Raw genomic sequence first — 20974 nt, 5'->3', positions numbered from 1 at the left:
AGAGAGAGGGGTCAGAAATGACAAACCAATTTGGAGGCGCGGTGGATGCTCGGTTGATCGAGCGCAGCCCGGCGAGAGGAGCGTTGCGTTGCAGGCGGGCGGGGAGCCGAGGATGAGTTGAGGAGGTGGGGAGGGGGATGATGATTCCTGCCTGGGGGATGCAGAGAGGGAGAGAGAAGGAAAGATGAAGTGGGGTGCCTGGTGGAAAACATGGAACTGGATCTGGCTCCTAAATCTCTGGACCGAGGGCTCCACCTGCCGTGTGAAAACACACAGGGGCCCCCAAACTTTTCACGGCTGGGACGGTTTCCAGAGACCCCATTAGCCCGCCCCCTCACCCCAACCTCCGACATGATTCTGATTCAAACTAAGCCCAAAATGAGAGATGTTTTATGCTGTTACACGTGACTTAGTATGATGGCATAATTGTGCCTGTGGGTGCACATGTGCACAGTCGGTCGCCCATTCCATTGATTGTCACATTCCCAGCTAAATGAAGAGGAATCAAAGAGAAATCATAATCCTTATTTCGCGAACCCATTTAATGATTCGATATGGTCCCTGGACCCCAGTGAAAGCCAGACCTTGAAGGTGGAGTGTAACAATTCCGCCTGAAGTCTGCCCGGTAGGGGTCTGCTGGGCAAAGCTAACACTGAGAAGTTGATAAAATTCATACCAGCTATGAAAATGTAGAAAAAAAGAAAAGAAAAAATAGATCCTTACATGAAAGGATATTAATTGAAAAAAAGTGAATTTCCTCCAGATCATATGCGTAAATCCTAATAAATAACAACGTAATAGAGTATAATATCCTTCCATGGCAACCTACTTTTCCATTATATCCTTTCTGAGGAAATTCACACCTTCTCTTATTATTTCTTTCCTCTAATTACAATTGCGGATTTTTCCATAGGGAAGTAACTATTGGGGCTAAATGAGCTTGGAGTTGAGGTTACTTGGCTGTCACCGTCATATTCATACGTATTATTTGCAGCGTGTCCCGCTGAAATGCATTACAGGATTACTGTAGGCTCCTTCTTTTTCATTAGGGATGAGCCATGTGTGCCTGAAGATCAGAGGGTGACATGCGCACTGCACGGAGCGCTCACAAGCCGCGGACACAATGCTGGAAAATAAAGCGCACAGCTTGCATCTTGCTATCTTGGTGTCTCCCAAGAAGCTGTAATGACTTGTCCTAACAGGAAAGTGGCATTTTCGGTATTCGATAGTGTTAAATTCACCCTGCGGACAGGTGGATGTGGTGGATGTGCTGTCCTTGGAGCTCAGTGGGGACCTGTTGATAGCCAACCGGCGCTGCAATGGAGGTGAGTTGAGACGTCTCGCATCAAGCTATTCTGAACTCTCCATGATGTCCGTCTGTTCGTCACAGTAATAGGTCTAATGTGCCCGGGTCGTTTTTTAGGAAATTAACAGACTGTCTTGTAGATTACATATCAAATTAGAAGCTAATGGGCCTGCGTAATTGCTATAAATCATTCATCTGTAATGATTTTCTTTTTCTGAAGCAGGCAGTATCGCTATAATATCAACAGGTATTAGATATAGATTTCATTTGGCTGCCGTGAAGGCCATATAAATAATGCGCTACCCCTCGTGCCTATCAATGGCCTCTAATTAGATTTCAGATGAGACGTTGTCATTTCCAGCCCATCGTTTTGCGAATCAAATCATGTCATTGGTATCATGCTTTGATGCTATACAGGCTTCCCCTCAAGTCAGAATGGTCGGGAGGCCATGTGTCGCTGTTAATTACCATCACTGGCTGATAAAGCCTTTTGGAGAAGATTTAAATCCTGCTAAAGAGCATTAGTGTACAAGCAAGGCGCTTGCAAACAAGCATGGCCTGGGAGGACAGGAAGTGGAAGTAAAATGACACGCTACAGAACAGATGTAAAATACGCATTGGTGCATCAGTTCTATCTTTAAACATGAGCAGGGGAGACTAATAGAAGTGTTTCTGCCATAACGTTATTCAACAGGTATCAACAGTGGAGATGCCTTCAAGGTGAAACCTCATCTTGGCACTTTCACTCAACAAATACACTGTCAACTTCCACAAATGCACTGCCACTAAAATGTAAACAGAGTATCTGCATGGGGTAGGAAACTTAAGTTTTTTTGTTGTTGCTCATGTTGCAGGTGCCAAACGGAGAAGAATGACATTTAACTGAGACAGAAAGTCACAAAGAAACAAGTCAACAATCTTTAAGGCTACGATGGAGATCATGGGTAAGTGCATTCAGGGAGCCGCAGATGCAGAGCACTTTTTAAAACCAAACATGTTCCACTAACCTCAGTTAGACTCCCCACCACCGCCACCATCAGAGGCTTACAATTAAGGTGTCAGGCATGGCTGCTGCAGCCAGACAGGAGGGAATAGTTACATGTGCAGGTGGCACAGGACTCACAGTCTGGTCGGTAGTCAAAACTTTGTGGTGAAGAGTTTACAGGGTCTTAACCTTCTGCCACATACAATTACTGCAATTGTGGCTTGTGCTCATTAGCCGCTGCTCACACTAAATAAACAAGGGCAATATGACCTGATGCAACATTGCAGTTTGTTGTCTCTGCTTTCTTAGAGCTGCAGCGTGGATGGCATGTCCTTCTTTAGCACTACTTTAGTGTGTCTTGATAAAGTTTTCTTGTCCTCTCACAAAGGAGCATTATGCTCAGGCTTTGGCCACAGGTGAACCCAGCATTTAGCAGTTTGAAACTTGATAAGTTTGGCAGGAACTGGCTTCTTGTCCACTCAAATCTCCAAAAAGCAAATAGCTTTTACTACTTATCTCACCATGGAGCAGTACTGACAGAGGATGTCATTCTGGATTCTAAAGACAGATGTTGTATTTTAACAAATTCAGTTATTTCCCCACTGGTCCCTATTAAGTGTTGACAATTCAGAGCTCATTATCAAAGGTTTTGGCTTGTTTAAGGGTCAAATAGCAACTACATGTGGAAGCCACAGCGAAGCCAAAATGGGGGAGAAATCCTGTTTCTGAATGACACAAATGATATAGAATTTCTCAGCAGATACTCAGCGTGCCTTGGAGGCTGTGGAGAGACTGCAAGCCAAACTGAAGGAGAGAGGCGAGGCCCCCACACAGGAGAAACTCTCCCTGCTGAAGACTGTCCTGCAGAGCCCCCTGTTCCATCACATACTCAGCTTACAGCAAGCTCAGCGGAAGCCCCCAGCCAAGGTACAGCGCGAGCATGAGTGCGTGGGCGCTTGGTGTATATTGAACGGTGGGGAAGGAGCCGGAATCATTCCCAAAATACTGAATGCAGGAACCAAACTGGATGAGTAATCAGCTTACCTAAGCTTACCACTAAAGCCCTGAGAAAGAGGGAGAGAGGGAGAGAGCAGGAGAGAGGGAGACAGAAGGGGGATGAAGAAGTGGCTACATATGTCAAGGAGTTTGCAGAAGTCATCTGTGGCATTGTTATAAGTTTTGAACTGATGTGTGTGTGTGTGTGTGTGTGTGTGTGTGTGTGTGTGTGTGTGTGTGTGTGTGTGTGTGTGTGTGTGTGTGTGTGTGTGTGTGTGTGCGGACAGATGTGCATTACTCACATTGTGGGGACATCTGTTTACATAGTGACATTGTGGCTTTCCTTATGGGGACATGTGCCTTCCCTGTGAGGACAGAATGCAAGTCCCCACAGTGTAAATAATTGAATCATAGGGTGAAGACTTGGGTCAAGGGTAGGGTGAGGTTAGGTTTATGTTAAGGTTAGGGTAAGTCTCCTGGATATGAATGTAAGTCTATGTAATGTCCCCAAAAGTGACGGAAAAACGACTGTGTGTGTGTGTGTGTTGTGTATATACCCACACACAGGTACAGTATGTGCGCACACATGTTGGTGTGTGACATTTATGACACCATCAAGGTATTTAACTTTGTCAGCGGTAATCATCGCGGCTTTGTAATTGTCTGTTGGGGTGTACTGTAATAGGCTAACGCTATAAGCGCCACAGATCTACACACACAAGCATTAGCATCGTGTGAGCCTGTAGCCATTCAGCGTGTCGGCATTCCAGGAAACATGGCACTGGATTATGTCGAAGTCTTGTGTACTTTTGTCGTGACAGACACTGGCGCAGTTTTTATTAGTTAGAGTTCTTGTTTCTTAGAAAATTTGCAGGTTTTTATATGCAGCATTGAGAAGCACAAATGAAAGGCGTGCATAGCTGCTTATTAGTATTTTCATAGCATTCTGTCTTTTGTTCTACCACTGCTTTTCAACAGGTGTCAGTGTTGTTTGAATGGAATCAGACACAGAAATAACGATCATCTGAAAGTCCCTTCCAGACTTTAAAACGGAAAACCTTAAAGACAAAAGGAAGCAGTTTTGTGGTTACGTGGTGTTGAAGGGAAGCGTTTATCTCAGATCCTTGTGTTCCTGCTCTCCTATCTTTTCTCTCTCTGCTCCAGTTTAAAGCTATCTTTCTGTACTTCTTTTCTTTGGTTTAATACACATTTACTCTCCCTCCCCGTTCTCCCTGCCACATCTTTCTTCATTGTCTCACAATGCCCTCCTTTTTCAATTTCTCTATCCTTTCTGCTTCCCTCCATCACTCCTCCACCCTCATCCCATTCCTCTCTGTCTTCCTATCTCCTTTCTTCAATTAATGTCTCCACCTCTCTATCAATCCCTTTCCTCATCCCCTTCATCCATTTCCCTCCCAATCTGCTCCCTTCCTTTGCATCCCTCAATCCATCCTCTTTTACCTGCATCTTCTCCATTTTTACACTTTTATCCTCTCCTTCACATCTCTCCATGTGTCCTATCGATCAATCCCTTATTGCACTCTCAGTCTTACCAGGCGAAGGGTATTTCCAAATCTGTGTCCATGAACTGTGGCCCCTGCCTGGGCATGGCACGGGGCCTGAGCCACAGTGACTCCTACACATGGGCCATGGAAAACCGAAGACCCAGCACCGCCAGATCCGTCCACAGGGACAGCAGCATCTCCTCTCTGGGCTCGCAGGATCTGTCCTTCTCCGACATCTACCCAGACAACTGCATTCCCACCGAATCACAGGTACGTAAAATGTCAGTCATAAATGAGAGATCATTCATGGGTACCAGGGAGCAATTTATTCTAAAAGCACTCCATCCATGAACCAACTAAATATTTTTTTTTCTGTCAATTGTAAAATGCAACACGTCACTGTTCCAAATGCCACACTTTACATTTGAGAATATGACATTACATTCTAAAACTCAAGGACGGGTGGCTATTACATCGTCTGAGGGTTTCGGCTCATCGTAAGAGGCTGCTCAGCTAACTTGATGTCATTTCAGCTTTGCTTTTGTTTTACACATGACATTTATTTTTTAGTACTGCACTCCCCCTCGAATCTCCCGCACCATGTCGATGGGGAGGCACCTATCTGCTATTGCTCATGAGGTACAGTAAGCTTCCGTGTGGGGTGTTGCTGTAGAGCTGGTAAATGTGTGTCTGTGTGTGTAGATCAACGGAGGGACCACACACATTGACTGTTGCACCTCAACCTGCTAATGCCGTTTTACCTCTTCTTTTACCTGTTTAGTTATAATAGATTCTCTCTCCTGTTTTCTGTCTCCCTCCCTCTTCTCCTAACCTTCTCCAATGTCAGAAGCGTCATGTGGAGATGATAGAGCTGATCAATGACGGCAAAGGGCTTGGCTTTGGCATCATAGGAGGCCGGAGCACAGGGGTCATGGTCAAGACTATCCTACCTGGTGGAGCTGCCGGACAGGTAAAGCCAACTGCCAGTCAAGCCAAACCTTTAATAGCCAGTTAAAGTAAGAGCTAAGTCTGATTTTTGACTTTCTTGCCAAGAGGTAGATGAGATGATCCATACCGCTGTCATGTCAGTTCATTAATTACTATAACCAGTAGTTGGTTAGCTTAGTTGATTGGGGGGGGGGCAGCTAACCTGGCCCTGTCAAGCAGCTCACAGAAGTTAGCATATTAATAGCAATTGTTGAATCCATACAAAAATGGAATTGTTAAAACAAGTAATTTAGCTTTTAGGTTACGTGATGGACTGATTTTTTGGCCAGGCACAGTTCTATGAGTCTTTGCTGGTTGCCTGACAACCTCACAGTAACAAGAAGACTATAGGAAACTAAGCTAAGCTAAGCTAAGCTAACTCCTGGCTGTGGCTTCATATATAGCAGACAGACATGAGAGGAAGCAAACAAGGAGCAACAAGGAACAAATCAGTGTATTTGTCAAAATCTCAATCTCATTCCTTTCTATTGAAATCTGCAGAATGTATTTAAAACTTTTAACAAAGAACAGTTCACACTAGCTAAATGTTTTTGTTGTGGGGCTCTTCAGGATAAGCGCCTGCGGAGCGGAGATCAAATCCTGCGTATTGGAGATACGGACCTGGCGGGCATGAACAGCGAGCAGGTGGCACAGGTGAGGTATCGGGTGTAAAAATGTATAAAAGTAGACGATGAGTTGAAGTGATTCCGTCTTCGTCTGTGGTGGTCATGCTTTCTGTATGCTAACTCCTACTTAAATAACAGCCAAGCCTGAAAAGCTCAAGCTCGTGGCTGCATTCTGCTCTTTAACGGATGTGGGAGGGTTAATGAAGTGAACGGTTGCCACAACATCCAGTTAGTCTTCATCCCTGAAGTCTTTTCTCTTGTAAAGCTGAAAAACTCAAGAGAAAAGACTTCAAGGACAAAGACAAACTGGTTTCATTTGGCAAATCCACATCTGCTCATCTATCCCACCTCCATTATAGAGCAGTGCACAGCCACTTCTCTGAGCCTGAACCATCCGGGACTCTACCACACAGTTGATAAGATGCTCTCAAATGCTTATATTTACTGTCTCTTCAGGGCAGCTGTGTCCATTGATGTTATTTATGTATTAATTGTCACACTCTATCGCTTTTCATCGGTTCTCAAATGACCACCTGGCCCAGGTACTGCGAAATGCTGGTAGCAAGGTGAAACTGCTCATCGCCAGGGATATTCCCAAGGACAACCACCTTTCCTCTCCTGTCCTCAGCCAGGACAGCTTGGACGACAAAGTGCGTCTGTGTTTGTGTGTGTGTGTGTGTGTGTGTGTATGTGCCGAAAGCATAACAGCACATAATTAACATAACTGGCTTATCACAGTGACGTTAAATGTGTAATACAGTGTTCTCCAAACCCAAAAGATGTGCATTGGATTTTTCTGTTTGTGTTTGTTTCCAGCTCAGTGACTTGAATGATGACTACGAGTTCAGTGTGCAGTTCACTAAAAACAGTCGAGGCCTAGGATTCACCATTTCTAGCTACATCGGTGACCTAAACTCAGGTAATAATATCGACCATGCTTTAACTTATCATTGTTATTAAGCTAAGAAGCTGGGGAAATGATAGGATTATGAATGATATCTGCTTAATGTGAGGCATGACTGGCGCTGTGTGAGTCTAGAGCTACACACATTTATCTTGCGTTCCTCAGTCTACAGCGCTGGTGTGACAGTGAAGAGCATAGTGAAAGGCAGCACTGTCGATCAAGATGGACGCATCCACATTGGAGACATCATCCTGTCTGTGAGTTCCACTAAAAGCACGACAGATGGCTGTTTTTATTGCTATCCCTGATGACAAATACCTTGTTGTCTCAAATATATTCTCTACAGAGTCTTAACGATTCCGGCATCTTGAAATCTGCACAGTTTACAACTTTTAGTCATTCCATCCACACCAATTAGGGTCTTTTTTTTTTTTTAGACGATGAAGGAGAATTCTCCTAGTTTTACTTTTACTCCCATCCCTTTCTTCATCATCTCTGGTTTTTACCTATGCTTTGAGTCAAGCTCCGTTTTTATTTTTTATTAACTATTGATTTTTTCTTTAAAATTATCCGTACTTGCTGTACCTCCATGTGCTCCATACGCATGTTTTTTTTCTATACTCTCTACTTTCACATCTCTTGCCCTCCCTCAGGTGGATGGGGTGAGCCTGCAGGGCTGCAGTGAGCAGCGTGCCATGGAGGTGCTGAGGAGGACAGGTCCCCTGGTCAGACTGAAGTTGCTGAGGAAGGCAGTCCGTCTGAGTCACATCCTGCCCCCAGTTCCCCCCCTGCAGCCCCTCCGACACTCCCACAGCTTCCACGAGGGCAATCCCTACAGAGTGGGCCTCAACAAGATTCAAGAGACAGGTGCTGAGAGAGGGGAGCATTTCTGCTCAGTGGTATCGTGAAAGAATTGGTTTTGAAGTGACTGAGCTCTTGTGATTTGACAGAATGCACTAACATAATATTACAATAATTATGTCAGTAATCAGCCGCAGGTGCCACCTGCACTGTCTGGTCATGACCAAATTAACTTTCAGATAACTGTTAAAACCAGAACTAAAAACATATTTTGGTGCTTCCTTGGGCTGATGATGAGCTTTCGAAAGCTTGCTGGGAATTTGTACACATCATCTCTCATTTTAACTCAAGTTTGTCGGTGTGCATGTGTGTTTGGATACCTGCTTAAACATGTTTCCCCGTCTCCCAGGCATCAGCTCACTGCGTGAAATCTCCCGGCGCGCAGCATACGCCAACAGACGACCCCGACACGATTCCAGAAACGGTAAGCTCCCCTTCCCATTCTGCACTGCAGTCTGGAAGTGGATCATGGGACTTAGTCAGATATGCTGATTGGGCCCAGGCAACAGCAATGTGGCAGCGAAGCATGCTCTTTGATGGCAGTCTATTTATAGTGTTGTGCCGTCATGTGTTTATCCAACTCATTCAGCTCATTCCAGATGATTTGTCTCTCTCCCCGCCTGCATATATGGCTTTATTTAGACGAGGATTTTTGGGCTTGATTAGAGAGTGCAGCCAAATAAGCCCTGATTGCTGTGAGGCTTTAATAGATGAACGAGAAAACATTAGTTTGCCAAGAAATCATAAGATGGTGGGTGTGAATATGCATGCATGCATGCCTGGAGTGTGGGGGCGTGTGTGTGTGTGTGTGTGTGTGTGTGTGTGTGTGTGTGTGTGTGTGTGTGTGTGTGTGTGTGTGTGTGTGTTTGTGCCTGCCAGAGTGCTTGTGGCTGACATCCTGCTTTGCTACAAGGAGAATTATGTTGTCTCCTCTCCGTAAAAGAGGTGGCTGAGGTGTTGTTTTCAGATAGGATCCTGTTGACTTTTGTGTGTGTATGTGACATGAGGGTCATTGTCTTACATGTTACAGGTGTGAAACTGACGCTGGCTGAGGAGGAAGACCTGAGGAAGAGGTGGCAGCTTGCAGTTGGCCCGCGATACGAAGTTATTGTACGTCAGTCTCTAATGAAGATAAGCAGAATAAAAATAATAAAAATCTCACTATTGTGCGTATTTGTGTGTATTTATCATTCTTCTTCACCCTTTCGCTTCACTTTGCCTCTCTTTTGTGTGTTTGCCACCATTCCACTTTACTCCGTCAGGTGTGTCATCTGGAGCGTTTCGGTGAGACAAGCGGTCTTGGCATCAGTCTGGAGGCTCGGGCAGGACACCACTACCTGTGCTCTGTCTTACCTGAGGGGCCCGTTGGCCAAAGCGGCAAGATCTTCACCGGAGACCAGATATTGGAGGTAACCGACCAATCCTTTTGGCCAATTACTCTCCCTTTGTTGAAGATATGAGATTATATAATGTGGAATAACATATGATCTGTGTGGGACTGATTATTTTGACACATCTCTGGATAATGGCTAATAAAAAGGCTCCCTCGTGGAGCATCGTTAGTTCACAGTGCTGTAGTTTCTTGCTTTACTAATCTTTACTTAAACCACACATTATAATTCAGTGCTTTTCAGTAAACACCGCACAATTTCAAGTTCAGTGTGCAGCTTTTTCCCTTAAGGCAGTTAAAAAACAGTCATAAGAAGGTGGGTGTGAGTATGTGTGCATTTGTACTTGTACTGTAGGGGGAGAGCTTGCCCTCCTCCCCCTCCACTGGGCCAGTTCACGCACCCACACGTATCACTCATCATGATGAGCAGTCTGATGAACTCTTGGACAATGTACTGCAGTTGTGCTCGAATATAGAAAGCGCCGCACGCTGGCTCGTGTCCTTCATGTCACAGCCAGCTTCTGTGTCTCAGCTCAACCCTTTGATCTCCCTCAGACGACACAAGCACGGCAAAGCCATTGTTCAGCATCGCTTTTAAATTAGCCTCACGCCGTTGCCGCGTTCAGCTTTAATTATTCTTTCTGTGGCTTGATGTGCTCTGGCCACTAATTGCTCCATGACATCCAAATCTGAAATATCACTAAAAATATCAGATTTTTGGGCTGTCTGGCTGCTTCAGTGAACAGTCATGCACACAGGCATAGAAACAGAGTTACAGACAGGGACAAATGTACACGGTATCAGGTATTTTTCAGAAGCTAAAAGCATGACTGAGCCAATCACTGACTTCAGGATCTATTTTAGAAAATACTGTGCCTTCTGTATCTTCCACCAGGTGAATGGGATTCCTCTCATCGGAGAGACACATAAGGAGGTGGTCAATATACTGAAGGAGCTGCCAATGCATGTTTGCTTGGTGTGCTCTCGCATTGTGCCCCCTGTTATTCCTGACAGTGATGAGGAAGACGAAGATGATGTCCGTCTCACGCTGAAAGAGCTGCTGGCTGAGTTCAATGACAAGGTGAAGGCACACACTGATGAAAGCATGACGGATGAACCACATTAGAATCGTGGCTCATCCTCTTCATTTGAAACGACACTCAAAAACAGCACGCCAGTCTCTTGTAAATCAATCTCCTTCCTGTGTCCTCTCTCCCCTCTCTGTGTGTCCCAGTTGGACCAGGGCTGTGTCATTCCCTGTCCTACAGCTGAGGACATCACCAAACGTGGTGTGCCCCCCATGTCACCTCCTCTGGCAATGTGGGAGAGAGAGCCTCAGGTGGTCGAGCTGGAGAAAGGCGAGTCGGGACTGGGCTTCAGTATCCTGGACTACCAGGTCAGAGACTTGCCCCTGAGCCTTTCCACAAATAGAACAGCTGCAGTCTAAGAATATCAGTGTCAGGTTGAACTAGGGTGAGCACTAACAAATACTAAGAAAATAGGAAAGCACGTGGACGTCTTGTTTTCTGTATATTTGTTATATATTTGTTTTAATATATATATGTTAGAAAAAAACACGTCTAATCTTTAGCAAAAGAGAGTGTAAACAAATAGTAGCCGTACTACAGGTGGTTGAACCTGTGTGAGACCACACAACCCATTTACTCTCCTTAAGTTAATAACAAGTATGTACTATACACTTTTTTTTACACTCTTTTATTCTGTTGTTTACCTGCATTCATCTCTCATTTTAATTCATAGCATATCAAATAATCTCAAATTTTCTTCAGCCATAAGGTGGTCAAGATGATTTTTCTTGTTAATTGTACATATCCTATTTTGTCATCATTGTTTCTCATAATAGTATTGTATTGAAATTTTCTGGTTTCATGACAACAATGTTCAGCAAACCATCCTCTCCATCTTTATGTCTAACTCCAGGATCCAGAAGATGCCACTAAAACAGTTCTGGTAATCCGGTCCTTGGTACCTGGCGGCGTAGCAGATAGAGATGGTCGCCTGCTTCCTGGTGACCGGCTCATGTTCGTGAATGAAAGTGACTTGGAAGGCTCCAGCTTGGATTATGCCGTGCACGTCCTGAAGTCCACCGGCTATGGCCCTGTCCGCATTGGAGTTGCCAAACCACTGCCGGTATGTAAAGAGATGAATAAATAGATATTTAATGTAACTTGGTAAATTTTACTGTCGTGGGACACTTGAGAACTTAATTTAATTTTTGTTCTTTACCCATCTGCAACGCTAGAAGTGGCTGATATGGATAAAATCCTCATCATGATTTATATTATTTGATGTTGCAGTGAATATAAATCATGTTGAAACACATTCTTAAAAATCAAATGAGAAAGTGGTTATGGGTGAAATAACATGACATAAATGTCTGTTTTGGTCTCATCCAGCAAATATACCTGACAAATCAAGGTCCTTCATCACAGTAATGCAAAAAAAAAAAAAAAAATCCACTGCTGCTTGGAGAAATCCCTCCTCATTGATTTGCAGCAGTGCCTAAATAAGTTATCAAAGGGATGGAGAGTACGACTAGACCAAAGATGGCAGACATATTTATAGTGTCATACAGTATGTCATCATATTGCCCAGCCCTGTGCACGTGTAGGAAATTTGTTCTGTAATGTATTAACCATTACGGGCAAATGTACTCATGAATTCAAAAGTTTATTATTTTTTTTCCAAATAGTAAATTCTTCACCAAAATGCTATTTAATATGACTAAACTTGAGAAAGAAATAGAGAGAGTTATTTCCAAAGACAGCAAGATAACTGAAATGTATGTTTTTCTTCAGGGCACAGTTTTTCTTCTCCCTTTTGTTGTGGACTGTGGCTTAGTAACAAGGAACAGAGAATCTAGTTACAGGCCGTCTGAATATTTAATGCAGCCGAGAGATGAACACAATGCACGACCACACTACAGATGGAGAGAGAGGGGGAGAGGAGAAGAGGGTGTCTAATTTACAGTCACCTTCTTTAGCCTGTTTGCTTCCATGTGAATTTCCTCTCTTTTAGGCACATAGCTAGTTTTTTTTTTTTTTTCAAACTCTTTCATTTCAACTTTGGAATTTTGTATCCTCAGCTGGAGCTGTGTGGTGGCTTAACACCCATCTCAGAAAGGAGCACGCGGGCGTCCTGCGATGACACTGACAGCCACACTCAGGTCAGCCTGCTAGCTGAGGCGGAGGAGCCAAACACCAACACCAACACCAACAACTCTGAGGACAACAGCATTATCCAGCAGTGTTACACTACAACGGTATGTAATACAACTCATAATGAACATCAGTAGAAAAGAAAATACTGTGTAGCTTTTGTGGTCAAAAATGTTGGTTCACACAAGATTAAAGGGTTAAAGATTTCACGTGATAAATAATTGGTTCAGAGTTCTTTTTGTGTCATCAGTTTTCTGTACCAAAAATAGATTGGAAATAAATAGAACTGTCGCGCTCTTTGTTGAATTTCACATGTTTAAAATATGTTGTTTGGTTCACCAACATAAACTCATTTGTGTGTCGTACGATCGCGCACAATCGTCCAACAGGGTTCTTGTAAATTAGCATTTGCTTTAGAGTCACCAGGAAACAGTTACAGTAGCACTGCAGCGGTGTGAATCCTGTAGTCCATCACCCAGGAAGCACTGCTCATTACCATGCAAACCTGAGATTCTGTGGGTAGCCATTTTAGTTGCTCTGAAGGAGATTGCTGTGGCAGTATCTGCACTCTCTGTTCGTGTTCTCTAGTGAGGAGCTTAGAGCCGGCTGTATCAGTATCACTGGGTCAGGTATAGAGAAAGTGTTCAGTGTCAAAGACTTGTTGCCCCATTGTGGCCTCAACTCCGTTCTATTGAGGCAGCCTTTTGTACTCGCTTTTGCTTAATTACCAACAATTGCCTCTTAAGGAAAAGTGCTTACTGCTTGCACGACATTGGCACCTGGTGTAGCACAAGGACATACAGTGCTGCCTCACGCACACACACAAAGAGACTCAGAGCGGCAAGTGTCAGTGTGTTCTCATCAAAGACAGGCTTGTTGCAAAGGTATCTTCTGAACTTCAGTGCTGCTTGTACTTTCTGTGAAGGTTCAAAGACAATCTCCTCATTGCCCTTTTTCTTTGGGAATTGCCCTAGGGGACCAAAGAAGTCTACCTTCCTGCATGTTCTACATTTCAGAATTACTCCATAGGCCTTCACCTTAGAGAGTTAATAGCTGTTTGAAGTCAATTTTGTGTCACATCACAAACCTGATTGGTTTTCATGATAGTGGTTTAGGACTTTTGTGTCATGTTATCTTTGCAATGTAGGTGTTTTACTGCATGTAATGTGCACCATCGCCTATGTTGTTGGAAATCTGCGATATATCTGCCAATATTGCTGTTGCTCACTCTTGACTTTTTAGCCATGGTAGCATGGCTCCAAGGATCACAATAACTGTCTGTTTATCGATCTGTGTGGTGGTCAAACATTTTGGCTCAGTCCAGAATAAAATATCTCAACAAATACTGAATGAACTGCCTGTAGCAACAACCTGAGGTCCACATTTGTGGCTCAGACTGAAGTACCTCCATGAATTGTCATGAAACTCACAAAAATTCAAGCTTCCTAGAGGATCAGTTCTAATGTGGCGATCCTCTGACTTTTCGACTAGCTGTACTTTGAGTTTCCTGCGGATTAGCACATCAGCATGCTAACGTGCTAAGCTAAGGTACTGGTGAACATCGTGAACGTTACACCTGCTAAAAGTCAGCTTGTTAGCATTGTTGCACGCTAAAGTGTATCTGTTCAGCTTCGCAGAGCCGCTAACATGGCTGGAGGCTCTCACTCTTGTTTTATGCATTTGTCACATCTTCATGCCATTACTCACTGGTGCCCCCTGCTGTCTCTCTTAGGAAAACCAGCTGCGTTATCGTTTCAGCATCATGGATGAGGACAATAGGCAGCAAGCTCCACCTCTGCCCCCCCGCACCAGCTTTGAGAGGACAATCACAGTTGTCCGGGGCAACCGTAGCCTTGGTATGTTCTCCGTCTTTCTCATGGTGATGGTGTCTTGGTGTGTGTACGTCGCCGGCATGGCAATAATGACGCTAATAGGCGGTGGTGATGACGACTGCCCTGAAGAGGAGTGGTGAAGTGATGTGCTCCTCAAACCTGAGAGAGGAGATGAATACTGTGTGTGTCTGTGTGTGTGTGTGTGTGTGTGTGTGTGTGTGTGTGTGTCTGTGTTTGTCCGAGATGCTAGTATGGGGGTCAAAGCAATATGAAATAATTTTAAGGAGTAATATTAGTATATATTCATTTGAATGTTGATCTAAATATATCTGATTTTATACTCTAGTATTGAGAGTATATTGTCTTTACTGCTCCACGAGTGGGTCCATCATTTGGCTGTTCAAGCATGAAAGGGAAGGAGTGACAGGGCATCTTAAGGGCACAATGCAAAGCGTAAGGGAAAAAACTCATTCGTATTCTGGAAACACGCTCTAATCAGGCACCGCACTACTGTGTGTGTGTGTGTGAAAGTTTAAAATTATGTAAATGTTCTTAGGTAGAAAATCAAGGTCATAACCTACAGTCTGTTTGTCACTGCATTCTTTGGTTTTCATCTGTTTAAAATATTGTAGGTCTTCTTTCTGAGATATTTAATGTAGCATGGTTTTTGGGATGGTTCACAGATTCTCTGTTTTTTTTGTTTTTTTTTGGTTAATTTAAAAATATTTGAACTTGAAGCAAAAGCTTCAGCTTGGGCAGAGTTATTGTCTGTATCTGAATACTGGGGATTTTTTACGAGCAATAGTACTGTAGTACAATAACTATTTGTACTACTTTACATGCTTCCTGTTTTTAGGTGCCATGTACAATTCTATCCATTGTGTAACAATGACTTTATGCCCATTTTTGGAGCTGAGACATGCTGAAGTATGCACCTTGTATGGTTGTTTTGTGGTATAAGGATTGTATGGCTTTTAGAGCAATTTGTTAAAGGAATTGGTTTGACGGACTAACATGAGGTCCTTTTTTTTGCCTTGCTCGTCTAAAAACATAAATGTAAGCAGCCTATTTAGAAGTCTTTCCTTATTCTTGAATGGTCTGAACCTTTTGCACTTTGTGGAACCCTAACAAGGTTTTGCTGAAGTCAAAACAAATAGATATTCATATGGCAATTTCCATGTGGGATTTTACCATGAATTCTTATTAAACGTTTTTTGCAGCAGTTTTGTATTAGAAAAAATGTATTTTGTTGCCGTGTTGTAGCATTTCAACACCTCTGGATTCTGAGATATTCATCATTATTACTTCAGACGTCCTCTCATGTCTTTCAATTGTGTGTCTTCTGTTTGTTTTGTCAACGTCAGTAGCTGTGTCTCCAGTCGATTGTATCCCAGGCACTATGATTGTATTGTAATTTGAATGTAATACCAAAAAACAATAAACTATTTATTTGATCAAAAATAAGCACAAAGTCATTTCTTTGACCAACTTCAAATTCTGTACGAACATAGTGTTGTGGATGTGTGTAGTCCCCCATTAGATAGCAATATAGTACAGACGTGCCATAGACTATTTGTTGTAGCCTTCCCTGTCTGCCTTGCGTCCATGTGTGTGCATGAGCGGTGCATGTATGTGTGTGTGTGATGCCTGATTCACCTGCTTCTGCCTGTTTGCATTAATGAAGTGTTTGTGTAATCTGCCTAGCGTCCAGTTAGATAATGCCAAAGTCAGGTGTTTGTGTGACTGGCATGTGTTACCCCTCGAATCACCTGTGCCCTGTGCCCTGTGTGGGTGTTTGTGATTATGCAAGTGTGACTGTGAAGGGTGATGCTGTGTAAATGTCAAGCATGTGTAGCCATGTTTGTGTGCTAATCTGCCTAGTGTCTGTCTTGATTATGCCGATTATGCCACTGTCAGGTGTTTGTTTGTGCGACTGTCTGTCTGGCTTGCATTCAAAGCAGCCTTAGCCAACCCTCCACTCACCTGTCCTCATGTGTGTGTCTGTGTACGTGTGTGCATGTTGGCAGGGATGTCGGTGAGTGCTATCAAGGACGGCTCAGGCATGCTGGTCCGCAGTGTGGTCCAGGGGGGTTCTGTTAGCCAGGATGGCAGGCTGGGGGTTGGGGACGCCATCTTGGCCATCAACGGAGAACCTACCTCCAACCTGACCAACGCCAGGGCCAGAGCCATGCTCCGCAGACACTCTGTCATAGGGCCAGAGATGAGGTGAGGAGCCAGTCACTGTCCGACAGCGTTACAATATGTAGAGAGCTTTGTTCTGGGCTGGAACAGCCACAGCTGATCCATACTGTTACGTCATGATGTTGCTCGATCAACTCTATGACAGTTTTGTCAGACTACACATCACTGAGCTCCCTCTGGATCACGTGTTCTCAGTAATCTTCAACCTCTATCTAAAAACAGCTGGGTGGCTGGATGTGCAGCACTGTATGCATCATCCTCTTTGGCTGATGCATGTTACAGTCATATGCTTCATCATCAAGTACAGTCATGGTGAATGCTATTTTTGACCCTTTTTTTTTATTCTTTAGGGGTTTTTTTTGTTTTTAGCAAAATAAATGCAAAATCTGCAGTGAAGTTACAAGTTACCCTTGTCATGGTGCAGGTTTAACAACAAACATTAACAATGGCCTCTTTCTAGTGTCCCAGTAAGTCACGACAATGTGACAGTGAGCCAGCATGGACAGCGTCAAGACCCTAAAAACAAAGCAGTTAAATGGACTCCAGCCATCATTATTTTCACTATTTACACCTGTGCTTGTCCTCCCGTGACATGCACACTCAGACAGGTGTTTTCATTTGGGCTGGCTAATTAGACATCTGCTCAGGCTATGCTCTGGAAGCTATGTTGGATTTACATGAGATCACCAAGCCAAATGATAACAGTGTAACTCTCCAACCCTAATAGGTGTGATGAACCTAATAGAACAGGAGGGTCAGAGAGGTTTTGACCCACAAGTCCACAGTCCTTTGCTATTGTTAATATTAAGGGCCCCATGTTTATTTGTGCCTTGAAAAACTAGCTTCCACTTTGGAGAAGCCAGTCTTAACTCAATATAACAGAACTTATCAATAAGCCATCAAAGGAACTGACTGCCAAAATGCATGGCATCACCAGATATTGACACAATCCTGTTTCCAAAAAGCTGGGATGCTGTGCAAAATTTAAATAGAAACAGAATGTGATGATTCGCAAACACCAAAACTCCATATTTAATTGATAACACACAAAAACAACATATCAAATGTTGAAACTGAGAAATTTCATTGTTTTGTTGTTTGTTAAGATCTGATGCCAGCAAAATTTCATAAAAGTTGAGTCGGGGTCACGTCGAGCACTCTGCTGCATCACCTCTTCTTTTAACAACACTCTAAGCATTTGGGAGCTGAGGAGACCAACTGAAGTCATTTTGAAAGCAGAATGTTTTCCCAGTCTTGCTTGATGTACGATTTCAGCTGCTCGACAGTTCAGGGTCTCCTTTCGTATGTTACGTTTCATAATGTGCCAAACATGTTCAATCTGTGACGGGTCAGGACTGCAGGCAGGCCAGGCTCTTTGACTACAGAGCCATCCTGTTGGAATACGTGGAGAATGTGGTTTGGCTTTGTCTTGCTGAAATAAGCAATTTTACATTGAGAAACATTATTCTTAGATTGTTGGACTATTTGCCAGTGCAGTCTGTCACAGAGTGGTGAACCCCTCCCCATCTTTCCTTCAGGAAGACTCCGCCTCTCTGGGAGGCTCTTTTTATACCCGATCATGGTCTCACCTGCTGCCAGTTAAGCTAATTCATTGTGAGATGTTCCACCAGCTGTTTTCTTTCAGCATTTCACAACCTTTCCAGTCTTTTGTTGCCACTGGCCCAACTCTTTTGAAACATGTTGCTGACATCAAATTCTAAAATTAAAAAAACAAACAAAAAAAAACAGTGTTTCAACATTTGATCTGTAGTCTTTGTGCTACCTTTAAACAAATATGGGGTTTCAATGTTTTGCAAATCATCACATTCTGTTTCCATTCACATTTTACACAGCATCCCGAATTTTTTTGAAAGTGGGGTTTTATATTGAAATTTGTGACATATTTAAAAAAAAAGAATAAAGAATGACCTGATGTAATAATATCATCCATCCTTATATCTGCATATAAGCCATTTTGTCCTATTGTGCATGACAGCACGTCACTCAAATGCAACCACACAGTGCTGTGCTTTCTAATCTCAGCCTTTTAGCTGTTCTTATATCTGTTGGTTATAATATAGCTATTGTGTGACCGTAACGTAACACATAACATCTCATGGCCACAACTCAAGGTCCTGCATTGCGCCCAGCATTAAACGGGGACTTGTGGTTGCCACATTTCAGTAAGTTATTTATATTACAGTCATATGCGCTCTCCCTCATGTCATAGTTCAAACACGTCTTTGCTTGAAAAACAAGAAAAGCCAGAGTTCTTAGTTTAGAGAGAATGCTGAAAGTCACTTAGGGAATGCAGAGAACAGTCAACCACTGGGAAGAAAAAGTAATTAATACTGCTCACGTTTTCTAGATCTGCCCATGCGGATCTTGACAGTCCGTGTGACTCGAATCAGTGAGTATATGTACATCGTAAATATAAATATGTGCTCGCCGCAGTCACAAACATCGCTTTCGCTGCATTATCACCCATAAGTGATCTTGTCTCACTTTGGATCTCCATTACCACCTTGTTTTTGACACTGCAGTCATAGTTGACGGAGGCGCTGCACTCATGTTAAATTAGATTAGATGATGAAATTTTAAAGATTGCCTGAGGGGAGAATGGGTAGATTATTTCTTGTTCTAACATCAGCAGTTATGGCTTCACATTGACAATGCTTGTTTGGGTGATCGGAGATGCGCCTCACCTCCACCACCCCGCCGCCCTGCAAAACACCCACTCTCTCTCTCTCTACCACTCTGTCTCTATCTCCCTCTGCCTATCTCTTTTGCTTTTACAGGCACACACATACACGCAAACACACACTCAGGCATTCAATGGTCTAACCTCCAAAAAACACCTTTTTCCTGCGATGGGAAATATCTCTGAATAATTCATCACTCACCTCACCTTGAAAAGTGCGCTTCTGAATAAAAGAGCGTTTTAAAGAGCCTCTCATAGATGCACACACAGCACACACAGATGAACACACGCGTGCATTCCGTCTCTCTCTATCGCATACACACACGCAGACACGATTACGCTAACCCGCACACACTTGCTTGCGCTGCCTCCTCCTGACAGCACTGCAGACAAACTAACAGTGTGTGAGAGTGGAGGCAGATGAGTTGCTTTGGCAGCCTTAGAATAAGACAGACATAGAAGGGTGAGGACTTGTCACTATCAAACTGCCTCTGTTGAGACAAGACAGGCTGTCCACATGGCTCATTCACTACAGCTTAGGGTAGAAGACCTTCATATTCAGTGTGCCACCATGAGGGACCAGATAAACTGACTCTTTCAGCTGATTTGAACAGCATGTATTACTGTTAGCATCTCACAAGATTGGAAGGCGGGGGGAATTTAACGATGTCCTTGACACTTCTGTTAAATGACAGTGATTACGCCACAGCTAAGATAGATCCAGGCTTATGCAAAACACTTTTTATACCATAAATGTTGTGTTTCAGAAACTCAGAAATGCATCTTTTAGTGGCATTAAAATGCACATTTAGTCATAATGTATTTTTTTTTTCTCCCACTTCTCTTTCCGTATTGTACCAGCTATGGTACAGTGTTGGTGGAGTGGGGCACATCTATTATTTTAGAGCAAACATTTGACATGTAGGACAGTTGCCTCAGGAAACGTTGATTGTTGTTTGCGATTGTTTTTCAGGAGATAATAATGTTAAGCATTTTTAAATATTGCTTCAGGTGTCCAGGTCTCCCCTCTCTTATTCATAACTGTTTTACATATTAACGAACAAACAGACAGGGATTGAAGCTTCGACATTTTGGGAAATACTGTACACTCATTTGCTTTCTTACCAAAATCGACGCTGCTCTCACTCGCGGTGAAAGCGAGATTTGAAATAGTACTGCACATAATGCCCCCCAAAACCGTGACTTCTCATTTTTAAAAGCTGCTTTTTCTGTAAACAAAGATACAATTTGTTAATCAATGAGCTTTAGAGGTGGCAGATTTTTGCAGCTTTTGACGGAGCCAGGCTGTAAGTTTCTGCCTGTTTATGCTCAGCTAAGCTAACCAGCTGCTGCATGTAGCTTCATATTTACTGCACAGGTATGAGAGTGATGTGAATCTCCTCATCCAACTGTCGATAAGAAAGCGAATGAAAGTATTTTCCAAATTGGCAGACTGTTCCTTGAAACCACAACATCCCACTATTCTGTCCTCCACTGGCA

The 20974-nt window shown here is 43.3% G+C and overlaps 1 protein-coding gene across 1 annotated transcript in view; it reads left to right on the top strand.

Annotated features, from left to right (window-relative positions):
- The first annotated feature begins 1090 nt into the window (after nt 1-1090).
- LOC139343133 (multiple PDZ domain protein) overlaps nt 1091-20974 on the top strand; it is a 35811-nt gene continuing 15927 nt past the window's right edge. Inside the window, exons 1-21 of the mRNA XM_070980610.1 lie at nt 1091-1325; nt 2161-2250; nt 3052-3218; nt 4835-5062; nt 5363-5431; nt 5640-5762; nt 6350-6433; nt 6948-7055; nt 7222-7324; nt 7475-7566; nt 7963-8176; nt 8520-8594; nt 9201-9280; nt 9433-9579; nt 10456-10641; nt 10795-10956; nt 11502-11711; nt 12667-12843; nt 14472-14595; nt 16599-16797; nt 19142-19183. Coding sequence (XP_070836711.1) covers nt 2238-2250; nt 3052-3218; nt 4835-5062; nt 5363-5431; nt 5640-5762; nt 6350-6433; nt 6948-7055; nt 7222-7324; nt 7475-7566; nt 7963-8176; nt 8520-8594; nt 9201-9280; nt 9433-9579; nt 10456-10641; nt 10795-10956; nt 11502-11711; nt 12667-12843; nt 14472-14595; nt 16599-16797; nt 19142-19183 — 2603 coding nt within the window. The 5' untranslated portion in view covers nt 1091-1325; nt 2161-2237. The remainder of the gene's footprint in view (nt 1326-2160; nt 2251-3051; nt 3219-4834; nt 5063-5362; nt 5432-5639; nt 5763-6349; nt 6434-6947; nt 7056-7221; nt 7325-7474; nt 7567-7962; nt 8177-8519; nt 8595-9200; nt 9281-9432; nt 9580-10455; nt 10642-10794; nt 10957-11501; nt 11712-12666; nt 12844-14471; nt 14596-16598; nt 16798-19141; nt 19184-20974) is intronic.

The sequence above is a fragment of the Chaetodon trifascialis genome, chromosome 2, assembly GCF_039877785.1.
Source record: "Chaetodon trifascialis isolate fChaTrf1 chromosome 2, fChaTrf1.hap1, whole genome shotgun sequence".
Classification (NCBI taxonomy): Eukaryota; Metazoa; Chordata; class Actinopteri; order Chaetodontiformes; family Chaetodontidae; genus Chaetodon; species Chaetodon trifascialis.
The sequence above is the reverse complement of the archived record's forward strand: the minus strand, read 5'-3'. Positions and strand labels throughout refer to the sequence as shown.